The 12,606-nt window shown below is 41.0% G+C and overlaps 1 protein-coding gene across 1 annotated transcript; it reads left to right on the plus strand.

The window, feature by feature from the left end:
- Positions 1-4,358: 4,358 nt before the first annotated feature.
- On the plus strand, positions 4,359-5,467 carry noto (notochord homeobox). Its single transcript, XM_076107179.1, has 3 exons — positions 4,359-4,749; positions 4,866-5,053; positions 5,261-5,467. The coding sequence occupies exons 1-3, from the start codon at positions 4,359-4,361 to the stop codon at positions 5,465-5,467; spliced, it is 786 nt and encodes a 261-aa protein (XP_075963294.1).
- Positions 5,468-12,606: the final 7,139 nt, after the last annotated feature.

Consider the following 12,606-nt stretch of genomic DNA (forward strand, 5'->3'; position numbering starts at 1 on the left):
CTTTAAATCTCTTCACAATAAGTTACTCACAGCTGTTGCATGTAGAATCCTCTCTATGAGATGAGTTCAGACACAGTACTACTGTACGACAACTAAAAGTAATATGAATGTCTGCTGTACTCAGAGATGGGCAGTATTTCTATTACTTGTATTTCAAATACGTATTTCAATTACTTTTGAGTATTTTGTAATTTGTATTTGATAGGGCCGATAAAAATCGAACATAATTTGTAACAAAATACTTTAGAGTGGAGTCATTTTGTATTTAAAATACTCAAAACACTTTCTCCACAAATCAAAAAACAGTTCACGAGTTCAGTCTTCAGATCTTCAAGTTCAACAGATTGTCTGTTAAGTTAAATATTGTATCTGAGTGTGACAGATATCAACTAGCTTGATGTATAATTGATGTCTGGGTCTGGCTACATAGCCTATTGTATAAACATGGTGATGGTTATAATATCAAGCTCGATGCTAACATGCTAATGACGCTAGCATGCTGTCTAGGCTAGTGCATAGCCAGTGTTTAGCAAGTTAACTTATCAGTGGAGTAGCTAGCTATAGGAAGAGGGAGATCGGGAGCTTGTATGTTCATGATAACCTTATCAGGAGACGTCTGACCATCTAATCTTGCACTGTATAACAAGTTATGCTGTATCTTCTCAATGTGAATGTCATAATGCCATATCAATTACTGGCAGATAATATAGTTCACAGTTAGCCAGGCTATGACAGTAGATGTCCATTTGTTAAAAAAAACTAAAAAACATTAAATATCCAATTTATTTTATTTAAAAGGCATATTATGAAAGTATTCTTAGTTTTATTATTTCATACATTCTACAGTTGGCCAGGTGGACAACATGTCTCAGCAAGATGATGTTCAAGAAGGACCATCAACAAGCACAGATGTGCTTCGTTACACTGACATTCTGTGACTGTTCTTCCTTTTTGTGGGCTTCACCAGAGCTTTGTGTACATTATATATAATTATATTATATTATTATTATATTATAGAGCCCAAACCTGAATGCTCCGCTATACCAAATTGTGAGAAAACGGAAAATCCAGAAAAAAGTATTTCCTATATTTTAAATACAAAATACATGTATTGTATTTTGTTACATTTTCTGGCACCAGTATATTGTATTTTATTTTGATATATTTATTTGAGGGGTATTTTGTATTTTGTATCAAAATACATTTTGATGTATCTTTGCCCATCTCTGGCTGTACTACACATTTTAAGGCACTTTGAGTATTTTACTTTTGACTCCACTACAGTTAGTGACGATAGTGAAATTCTTCTTTGAGAAGTTAATAAAATAAACTCTCCTTTGCTACGTGAAGTAATGAGCTCAGAAGCATCTACAACATGATTACATCAGTATGATCCAATAATATATTTATACTATAACAGTCAAAACAATACAAGGGCCATCCTGCACAGGGAGGTTTTTATTGTTTTAAACTTTGAGCTTGTTGTTCTCTAATAATTCCATCACTTTTATACGTAAAATCCTGAAAACAGGACATGAAACAAAGTATGTTTATGGCTACTTTTACTAATGCAAATGGAATCAAAATGAACATATTTCCACCACTTTCTGTTGAAATGAGAATCCAATACGATAACGTTCTACTGTAACTTATCTTTTCTTAGGGAATGCACCATTAAATGACATCAGATCAGCTGCAAGTTGACCTTTATTGTGGTGAACAACTGTACAGCTGTCATAGAACTTTTAAGTTGTTTTATAAACGTATATATTCTGTATCATTAATATCCAACACATGCCAAACACCATCATCTACATGGGCAATACATTCTAGTACACAAGAGAGTATGTGACATGTGATATGTAGAATTTGATGTTTTTACAGCTGTATACGTTTTGTTCGTACTGAGATGCTTAATTAAGGAGAATAACGTGTTAACGTAACATCTGTAACATCTGTAACCTTTAGTCTTTCTCTGAGTGATGCTCCCAGAAGTAAAAAACGAATCCTAATAAGTGACCACTTTGCATTTTGCATCCAACAGCAGATACTGAATGAAGTGCTGATGAGCAGTTTCAAGCTGTTGGTGGGAAGGATGGCCCGTAGAGCCATTAGAGAGCAGCCCTACAGCTGCTTTCTCCTCTCAGGCCATGACTATGAAGAGAGGACTCGCTGGGACAATGGTCCGTGTATTCCTAGTCTGGCTCCAATACACAAGGAGGACACGTTGCCTTCACTGCAGCATCATTAGAGGACACACAGGGTTCACTGCCGACATCATGAAAAAGACATGTCAGCATATCCAGGCAGAATACTGGAGGAGCACTTGGCTGCAAATAGAAAAAAGATTTCCCTCTTTAGTCTTTTTTACTTGATGTGACGATTAGGGTTTCAACTAATGATTGTTCTAATTATCGATTCATCGTTTAGCCTCTAAAATGTTCAAATAAAATGTGAAAAGTGTCCATCAGACGTTCCCAGAGCTCAACACGAGGCCTTCAAATGTCTTCTTTTATCCAACAAGCAGTCAAAGGTCAAATATACTCAGTTTACGTTCAGAAACAATATTCACGTTTGTCAAACTGTTCACTTTTTGGCCTTTTTACTTGAAAGGTCGAAAAATCCAAAAGACAATTAAATATAATACTTAGTCTGAGAGGCTTTCCAATTGTTTTGTTAATTCCACTTGTTAAGATTAGTTTCGCTTATATTCTAAACTTGCTTCTCTAAATTAAAACATTATTTGATAAATGTTTTCCAGCTGGTTTGACTCAGAAACATCTGCAATCTTCCTTTAACTCTTGTCATTTAACTTGAAGCTTTCATGTCAACTCGAGGTTTCAACACTGAATGTGAACTGAGTGATCTGTCAGGACGGAGGTCTTCTGCAGTGCACGCCAGCAAACACCGCTCATGGGGTGGGTGGTCCGGTCGCAGAGGCATCAGAAGAAGCATCTTTATTGTTCAGCCCAGGTCGACAAAGTCTGTGTTTGCCCTCGTCATTAGACATTCTAGTGTCAGTGAAAGAAGATAAATAAAAGGCCCCGAGGTCAAAGGGAACAGGCGCTTCGCTTCGGTGTTTAAATGTGTTTTAACAGTTACTTAAGGCTCTGCAGAGCCTCCCTGCCACCTCCAAATGATGGAAATGAGGCTGAAGGTTTGCAGAGCTGGCAATAATCCCAGTTGAAAGAGAGGATGTCTCTGTGCTGCGGTGGTGTAAGAAAGCAAATCACTTCCTTTAAAGAAGCTGCGTCTTCATCTTCAAACCTTTCATGAGAGACCGATAAAACAAAAGCTGTTTAAGGATATTATATCCGGCGCAAATTTGGAATTTCACAATAAAGGTCTCTTTTCCAAGTGCCTGATGAGATTCATTTAATTCACAAGACACTTTGTGTTTGTTCACAAAATAAATCCAGCCTACAGATTTCAGGCTTTAGACCAACCGGGATTGTTTTAATCAACCAGAGCAGAGGCCTTTCCCAGCCTGGCATTCAAAGGATGGGATGGACGGATCAACCTGTGGATTAACGCGGTGCCTGGGATTAGTGGAGGTGCAGTTTGGTTAAAAAAAACAAAAAACAAAACAGCAGCATCACTCTGTCGCCACACCTGACCCGCTGAATCTGACGCCTCAATTGCGCACGGCAGTTATTCACTTTTAAGAGCGACACCACTGCTGTTAAAAAACACACTCTGGAAATAAAGCGCATTCATTTTGGACAGAAAAGAAGATTATGGGCTGTCTGCAAACAGGAGTGACTCTTGATTTACAGTTTTTTACAGACAAACACAAGTCTTGATTGTCCCTAAATTATAAGGTTGGAAAAAAGTGCATAAAAATAAGTAGAGTTCAACACAGTAGATTCTCTGTTATTGTACAGCTTGAAGCGACTTGTTACGCTGCTTAGAGCATCTGTCGGCCAGCCAGAACTTAAAAGGCTCCAAATAGGATGATTTGGTAACATCAAGGCTTTCCCAGCGGTAATGATTACATTTGGACTTAAGATCCATGCAAGAATTTGTAGCCCAGTAAATCTCCCGAGTTCCCCCCCCGACCGACTCTTCAAAAGCCTTGTCATTCAAAGGGTTAGGATGTTTGACAATCCCAGCTTGTACTACTCCACCAATTAATTGGATACGTTGTCGGGATGTTCGTTTCTCTCATCTGCTACTTAGAAAGACAAAGGACCGATGGGGGGGCTGTTGACACCTCTGTGTCCGGCCGGAGTATAAGTGAGGAGCCTCCGCAGGAGGAGCAGCATTCACTTTCCTGCTGCACTCGGAGCGACAACTGGTTTTCTGCAAAGGATCAAGATCTTATTTTACAGCTTTAAAAAAAAAATACATCTGTCAGAATGCAGGTGCCGAACAGACCAGTGGGAGCTTTTGGATACTCCGTGCGTAATTACGCACCGGCATCGCTGTACCCGCAGTACCAGGGGAGCCAGTGCGTGTCGACAACGAAGCCTCCCAGTGGGAAATCTTTCACCATCGATGCTTTGCTCGCCAAGCCGGAGCACGCAACCAGCTGTCGGGCGAGTCCAACTCCGTGCGGAGAGAAATACCAACCAGGAGTCCCGGTTCTGCCTCTCACCGGACACGCGGGCTTACCGATGGCAGCAGCACCTTACCTCTACTCTCAAAACATGTTGCACTCTGCGCTCCACACGCAGCCTGGATACTCAGTCTACTGCTGCCCGCCTTTCTCCTACCAATCCTCGTGTCGTGGAGCATTTTACGCACAAGGTAAAAAAAGAGAGTTTTTTCACTATTTACTGGATCTAGCAGAGTGAGATGTAAATGTCAAAATGAAACTGTTTTCACGTGACAGTGTGACTAAACGCGTCATCTCTTCTTTTCAGCTTCAATGTCCAAAGTGAACGCAGGGCTGCATTCGTTCAAAACTAAAGGTGGCAAGTCGAAACGGATGCGCACCAGCTTCACCAGCGAGCAGCTCTCCCGGCTGGAGAAGGAGTTTGCGCGACAGCAGTACATGGTGGGATCAGAGCGGTTCCTCCTGGCCTCGGCCCTACAGCTCACAGAAGCTCAGGTGAGAAAAGGAAAACAAATCTGAATTTTAGGAATAGCCTCAGAAACTCGTCTCTTACTGGATTTTTTTTCTAAAATGCATGTCTCTCTCTCTCTCTCTCTCTCTCTCTCTCTCTCTCTCTCTCTCTCTCTCTCTCTCTCTCTCTCTCTCTCTCTCTCTCTCTCTCTCTCTCTCTCTCTCTCTCTCTCTCTCTCTCTCTCTCTCCAGGTCAAAGTCTGGTTCCAGAACCGACGCATCAAGTGGCGCAAACAGAGTTTGGAGCAGCAGCAGGCCAAGCTGGCCAAACTTGGCCTGGCCGCTCCGCTAAAAAGTCCTGGATCTCAAGGCCACGGGGACGAAGGAGATGAGGATGAGGAGTTCTCCGACCTGGACGTGGACATTGACGTGTCTGATGACTCTACTGACCACTGTTGAACGAACACCACCGGACTTTTTGAGACTTTTTGTGCATGTTTTGAGAAAGGGGGCCTGTGTCTCCAACTACAGTTATTTAATAGATGTATAGTTATATATTTAAATGGTTTTGCTCTTTGATAAGCTCACTTCACCTCTTCAGTTTTTGTACATTTGAATGACATATTCAGAAATATATTTTATGACATTAATGCCAACCATGTCCTGTTTATTCCTTCTTATTACATTTTGTGTTGCAAGAAATCAGAAATCCTCATTTATTATTTGCAGCAGCTAAACTCATGGGACATTTTAAAGGCTTCTGCTGAGACGAGACATTTTACATTAAAACACAATATTCTATAAAAGTCAGATTTAGTATTTTACAGAAGAGGTTTCTGGTTTTCTCATGTGCTCAAACTGGTTTCAGGCTCAGTTGGGAAAACGTGACGTCATGCACTTATGTCCACCAATCAGGAGTTAGCAGCAAAATCTGACGACAGTTCTGGGTTTGTTTAGCAACCATCAAATCAGATCAAATCACTCCAACACCATGAAGCAGATTAACTCCGTGTTTTAATGTTAAACTTTTAATTCATTAAATCTAAAGATGTGCTTTTTCACATTTGAAATCTGACTGCGGCTCATTTAGTCTCGTTTCACCCTCGTTTGGTGCAACGTTTTGTTAATGTTTAAGAAAAGTGTTGAAGTTAGAAGTTCTGGAACGGTGATTTAACGGGCTTTGAAGAAAAACAGGTTAATCAGAAACCACTGCTCATAGTTATGTCAGACTCATTTTAACCACATTTAAATGTAGCTTCCCTGCTAGCAAACACAACATTTAGTGTCAGAAACTGATTTACCCACAGAGAGTAAACCTGTCTCCTCTCTAATGTATCCATCAAACCACCATCATGCCCTTTGACCTCCCCTTATTGCTCCTCTCATCTCACTCTGAGCGCCCGGTTCGAAGAGACACGGCGAGACATTTCCTCCCCGGTTTGATCTAAGTTGAAGTCTGGGACGGACTCGGGTTCCCCTCTGCTTTGAGCTAAGCAAATAAATAACCAGCTCAGGGATTATGTGAGGATATCTGTAACCCGGGGTGGTAGGGGTCAGTCTGTCTCGGGGCTGGAGAGCCGGGTCTCACTGTTTTTAATCTGTTTAAACGGTCAATACGCCTGTTCTCACTGCCTCTCAATAGACGGGGCTCACACAGGCCCTCCCACCCCCGGCAGGTGTCCCGTCTCTGCTTTGTTGAAAGTCCTCGTCTTTCCTTCCAGGTGGAAGAGGACTCACGCTGTCTGCTGAAGCCTGCCTGGCAGACATGAGGGATAAACCGCGAGGGAAGACAGCGTGCAGAAAGGACTGGGATGTAGCAAATGAGTCCATCAGAGCAGCTCATTGCGCTGGTCAACCTGAAAGTCCCGTCCTGTGGAGAACTCCGTCACATTGAACAAAGACATCTGAGGCGGTGTGTCCATCTCTGTAATCCTCACATTTGTTTCACAATAAGTTCGTGCGTGGATTACTTTATGGTAATGAATGTATTATCACCTTCCATCAAACTACTCTACTGATGTATTTAGATATCCGTCTCATGTCCATGTTCCTTTGACAGTAGAGCGCTGCGTGGATGACGTGTTTTTGTAGCCCGACCCTGGAAGTTAGCGTCGCCCTGGTTCTTGCGTCAAAAAGCCAACGGGATTAGTTTTGTATTATTGTAAGAAAAGCATCTCTGTGGCAAACAAAGGTTTATGATACTGATCAGCATGTTCATTTTAACAAATTAACACAAATTTTATGACTTTTGAAGCGTGAATGCGATCGTGAGATGAAAAACAGATAACATAGGGCTAAGCTAAGAGCTAACGGCACCGCGGTCACAGAGCGGGAATGTAAACAACGGAGGCTGTGAAGGCAGACAAGTCCGCTCCATGATGTCTAGTCGTCTCACTTGTTAACAACCGTCTCTTTTAAAAACGTAAAGGGTTCAACATTCACAAGAGCGGAATCAACTGATGTTTTAAATCACAGAACAAAACGTTAAAATCTATTAAACGCTTGTGTTAACAACAAACCTTATTTCAGGAATTGAACAAAAGAAACAATGACTTTGAGACGAGAGAACTGCAAAACTGCCAATTTAAATGAATTGAGAGAAACTTAGAGTTATATAAACCTGATGACTAATATTGACATTCTGTAACCAAATAGCCTCGGTGGCAGGTTGATTTTGAACATATTACATAAAGCAATAAGCTTTACGTGACTAGTGGAACCAATCAACACTACAGACGCCCGAAACACACTGGCAACCATGTTGGTAGCTTTCACTTTGAATAATTCCTATAATTTGAGTTCTGTCGTGCTCATAATGTTTGTCTCTCAGGGTTCAGCACCATCGACATCAGTGACTAACATCTCTACTTGTGAACCTTAGAGATGAAGTAATACGTGACGTCTCAGCACGGATATAAAGGCCTTTTGGTCACAGAAAGTTATTTGTGTCTTTTTTCCCTATTTAGTGATCCATCAAGAAGCTTATCTGAGGAAACTTGAACACAGTTCATTTTGGCAAAATAAAAAAACGTGTCAAATTTGAAAGCACTAACAACCGAATAGAAAACAAATTGATTCTGGATTCTGACCCTTTTAACAATCAGCCTATGAGCACATACACAATGAGCATTTTACATCTTGTGTATCTGTTAACAGTGTGGTGAAGACATTCATGCGCTTCTCTTCACTTTCACTGTTTGTGTAGTTCCTGCTCTCGGCCACTGTAAGCAGTACTGTACATGACAGAGTGTAGCATGGTGACCAGATTTACTTTTGTACACGTGCAGAGAACATCCTCCTCCTTCTTTTGCTCTGATTTATAAATGCAGTTATTTCCTGTGCACAATGATTTCAGAATAAAGGTCTCTTTTCCGAGCACAAAGTTCTCCTGAAACCAGCTGGGCACAAATCCACCCTATAAACAAAATCAGATAAAATACTGAGCAGAAGCATGCAAATTATGAAAAACAAGCTCGAGAGCCTGAAGTTATTCCAGTCAGATCACGTTCACTGAGCTGGTTGTAATGTCGGTGCACATTGGGGACGTTTGCAGGCCTCTTCTATGTAAACACATCAAAGACATAAGAGACCAATGTAAGCCCAGCACGCCACCAACGCATGCAGCAGAGGTGCTGTAAGAGGGAGAAGAAGACGGCTGGTGACAGTATCAAAGAGAGAAGTTTAATAAACGCTAACAGAGCTGAGAGAGCAGAGCCCCCCCCCCCCCCCCCCTGCTCTCTCCTGGTGTCTCTGCTCCGCCTGATTAGGGCTGAAGGAGCAGAATTTGTGTAAAAACCCCAGAGAGCCATTTCTGATGTGATCAGCTCCCCCTCCTCCCCTCGCTCTCCACAGCCCAACGTAATCCCATTGAGGGAAAGAAAGAAGCAGTCAGAGGCCTGGGAAAGCCTGGAAAGTCCTGGGGATGGGGGGGGGGGGGGGAAGCCCAATTAGCACAGGGCACCTTAACGGCTGGAAACAAGCCAACGCTGGCTGGGTGTCTTAAGACTCTCTGCGGTGAAGCTGCTTATGAAAGACAACTGTTACATCTTCATTTGCCTCTAGACTTGTTGCTTTTATACCTTTGGCTCGTTCATCCACACTGTGAGGATACATTGTGTCTTTGCTTTTACTGTGTTTTCTATAGCTTAAGCAATTAGTGGAGGGGTAAAAACCTTTTGATGAATCGATGAATTGTAGAGACACAAATGCATCTCAACCTCTCAGGATTTCCAGCTTTTCTTTGTTCTATACGATATAAATTTGAATACAGTTCGGATTAGAACAGTTGGTTGAACAGAACAATCCATTTAAAGACGTCTTGGGCTCGGGTACATTGTGATATTGCATTTTTTCACAGTTTCCCAGCATTTTACAAACCACAGAATTCTGCAGATTAACTGATGATGAAAATGATTCAGTTGCAGCCAAAGTATTTTCAATGACGTTGTTTCTTTTGGTCTAAATTGTGCTGCGATGCTTTAAAAATAAATTCCCTGATCTCAAGAAACTATCCTGGTAAAATAAAGGTAAAATACACAAAATAAGTCATGTTCAAGCAAAATAACTTGAGCCAATGTCAAGCGTTGGTTGTCCAGCAGTGACAAAGTGAATTTAGACTCCAGCAGCAACGTTAGCGTCACTATTAAAACCAGCTGTTGTTGTACTTCAGGCTGTTCTCATCCAGAACGCTGACACGTGCTGCTGGCTTGCTATGAACTGTTGTATGACGATATGTTAAGTGTACACTAAAACAATCCGGATACGAGCTGACACAAGGCCACAACACCTCATATCCAGTGCAGAATAACCAGCCTTAATAAAGATAGTTAGCACTATGTTGGTCAGAATCATGAAACATGCTGCACACAGACTTTAACACCAAGTTATTAAATATGAAATGTAATTGTAATACGTTATTTCCATGATTGAATTGTCAAATCATTGTGAAACTTGCTCCAATATCATTTCCCAGAATCTAAAGTGTCACATTCAAACTGCTCGTTTTGTCCAACCAGCAGTGTAAAACCCAAATATGTTCAATTTACTGTATATGTGACAAAGGAAGCTCATATCTGAGAGGCTGCAACCAGAGCATTGGCAACTGAATTGTTTCAGCTCAATACAAATGTGTGTTTTAAAATGAAAAACGTAATTTCGTAATAGTCAGATGACAATGTGCTTATGTCTTTGTCTTGCCATTATTATTATTGGCTGTTTCTTTATATATTTTAATACCTTTAAAAACATTTCTCCTCCCGAGATTTAAATGACCTTCGTCACGTGACTCAGCTCAGATGCAGCTGTGAGAAGGTGTGAAAGTTCTCATGGAGAGTTATAACCTCCAGCTCCAAAAGGAAAGTGCACTTCATTTGAATAACGCGCGTTTTAGGGTAGGCCATTGTAAAAAAAAAAATCCTTCTTTGCATTTTATTTGCAAAGGCGAGGGCCCCTCCACTCCATCTAATAGTCATTAGCTTTCATTACAAGCGTTTGAAGTAGAAGCCGCCCTTTGTCTCGTGGTGAAAGGGCCGCACGGAGACGCACAATGACTTCTGACACGGGCACAGCTCGCCTCATCCTCCTCATGTGCGGAGAACCGACTCGTTTTCTCCCAGGAAACAGAAGTTCCCGTTCACATCGTGTTCAGTGACACAGAACACCATGAAGAACAGTTAAAGGCCAAATAGAGCGAACGCGTAATTGATCCAACGTGCGTCTTTTACGCACACCACCACATGAATAAAAGGGGGAAAACAATTAAAAATAACCGAAAATTTGGTAATATCTCGCTAATATTTCAGCACAACAGTCTCATGATACTCAGCAGTAGATACGTTTATTTGTTCATCAATGATTTAATCTCCAAATAAATCACTGCAGCTTTCATTTCAAATACTATTATTGTCACATTTGTGATATTACAATCATATCTCATATAGCAATGCCAGAATGTTCCTGTACCACTCATATGGGAAACTGTGTGTAAGATTTAGCTGGAGTAGCTTTAAAATGTGCAGATATACTTTGTATAAGGGCTCAGGTTCACAAAACAGTTCAAACGATCTTTTAGATATGAAACAGCAAAATAAACGACGATAAATGCCTTCTCTCGATATGAACACGTAGGCCGTGTTAAAAGGGGGGTGTTTGTTTATGCTGAGGAGGGGTGCCGGTGTGGAGGAGCGGGGCCCAGTACAGGTGGCTAAACGACGCCACTTCTCGTGCAGGTGGCACAAACGCAGCGACGTGCTACTTCTCTCATCTCGTTATAATGGGGTGACATTTTCCAAGTATTTAAGTGGGACAGATTAGCTGAACACACAACGCTAATGCGAAACAAAATGGCCAATTAGTTTATTAATGAACGCGGGAGGTGAGAGGGGAAACCCCCGAGCCTCAGCTGGTTTCATCTTCATCATGGACGAAGAGACCAGAAGTTTATCTACGAGCCAACTGATGAATAAAGCCCCAAAACTATGTCTAATAGTTTACCACACTGTGTGAAAAAAGTGGTCGAATCACATCAGTCATCAAATTAAAAGAATTAAAGGGGCTATTTTTAAAAGAATGCGTAGAATTTAATGATTTAAAATGTTTTAGATACCTGAGAAAATGAAACAGCCCGAGATGTTTTAGGTACATCAATTGAAATGACTTTGCAGAATTCAGTTTAGTGAAGCCAACTCTACTCTGCAGCAGTTAGTGATGCTATTTTTCTGGAGAGCTGAATTTGTGTCTTTGGTTTTGTCTTCTTCATCTTCTTCTGATCCTCTGCTGTCTAAAACACAGCTGAGGAGATTCTGTCTTTGACATTATCGACCACTGAAACATCAGAATATTGTGATGTCCAAACTCCAAATGCTACTTTTGCAAAAACTACTAATTGTTGAATCTTAAGTGCAAGTAAGCGCACATTTCAACACTGCTAATTATTTTTTTGGCCGTTTTGGTTTATTTTTTTAGGGTTGAAGTTTGAGTTCACACGCGGCCTTTTACAGTATACATGATGTTCATTAAGAGGTCTTGTATTAACTTCCCAGTTTTGAAGTAAAGTGTAATCAGGATAATATTCATCATGTCCCACTGAAACAGCTGGGAGGGAAACCTCTGGGAACTGGAACTAAAAACCCACTGAGGTCAAAGATGAACTCTGCAGGAAACCTTTAATCCTGTTAACATGTTCCGACTTCCTTCAACCACTGGATGGCAGCATCGGGTTAAAAACAACAACAACAACAACAACACAGGGTCAGCAGACTGGTAAGTGATCTCGCACCTCTTTGGAGGTAAAGTGTCAGACAGTTGATGGAGTGAAATGTTTCTCAGATTGAAAGGTTTTATTCAGCCACAGGCCTCAAACATTAGAAATAGAGTTAGAGTTTTAAGGTCACTCGGTCAAGTTATAATGAACTGAGGGTTTATCACATGCATTCTATGAGATGAGACACATTTCTGAACATTATTATGAATAGAACTTTGGTAACAAAGATTTAACACTTTCAGAAAGAAGAGAATGGTTAAAACTCACTTTTACTGTCATTATGTTGCTGCAATTGTCTTCATTAAAGCAAACATCAGTCATTAGATAAGACTCCATT

This window comes from Anarhichas minor, unplaced genomic scaffold, assembly GCF_050575085.1.
Source record: "Anarhichas minor isolate MPS153535 unplaced genomic scaffold, ASM5057508v1 ptg000038l, whole genome shotgun sequence".
In the NCBI taxonomy this organism is placed as follows: Eukaryota; Metazoa; Chordata; class Actinopteri; order Perciformes; family Anarhichadidae; genus Anarhichas; species Anarhichas minor.

Excerpts from the sequence above, each read along its gene's own strand:
- noto (XM_076107179.1), top strand. The coding sequence starts at position 4,359 with ATGCAGGTGCCGAACAGACCAGTGGGAGCTTTTGGATACTCCGTGCGT. Across the intron at positions 4,750-4,865 it reads TGGAGCATTTTACGCACAAG|CTTCAATGTCCAAAGTGAAC; the intron begins GTAAAAAAAGAG and ends TCTTCTTTTCAG. Across the intron at positions 5,054-5,260 it reads TACAGCTCACAGAAGCTCAG|GTCAAAGTCTGGTTCCAGAA; the intron begins GTGAGAAAAGGA and ends CTCTCTCTCCAG.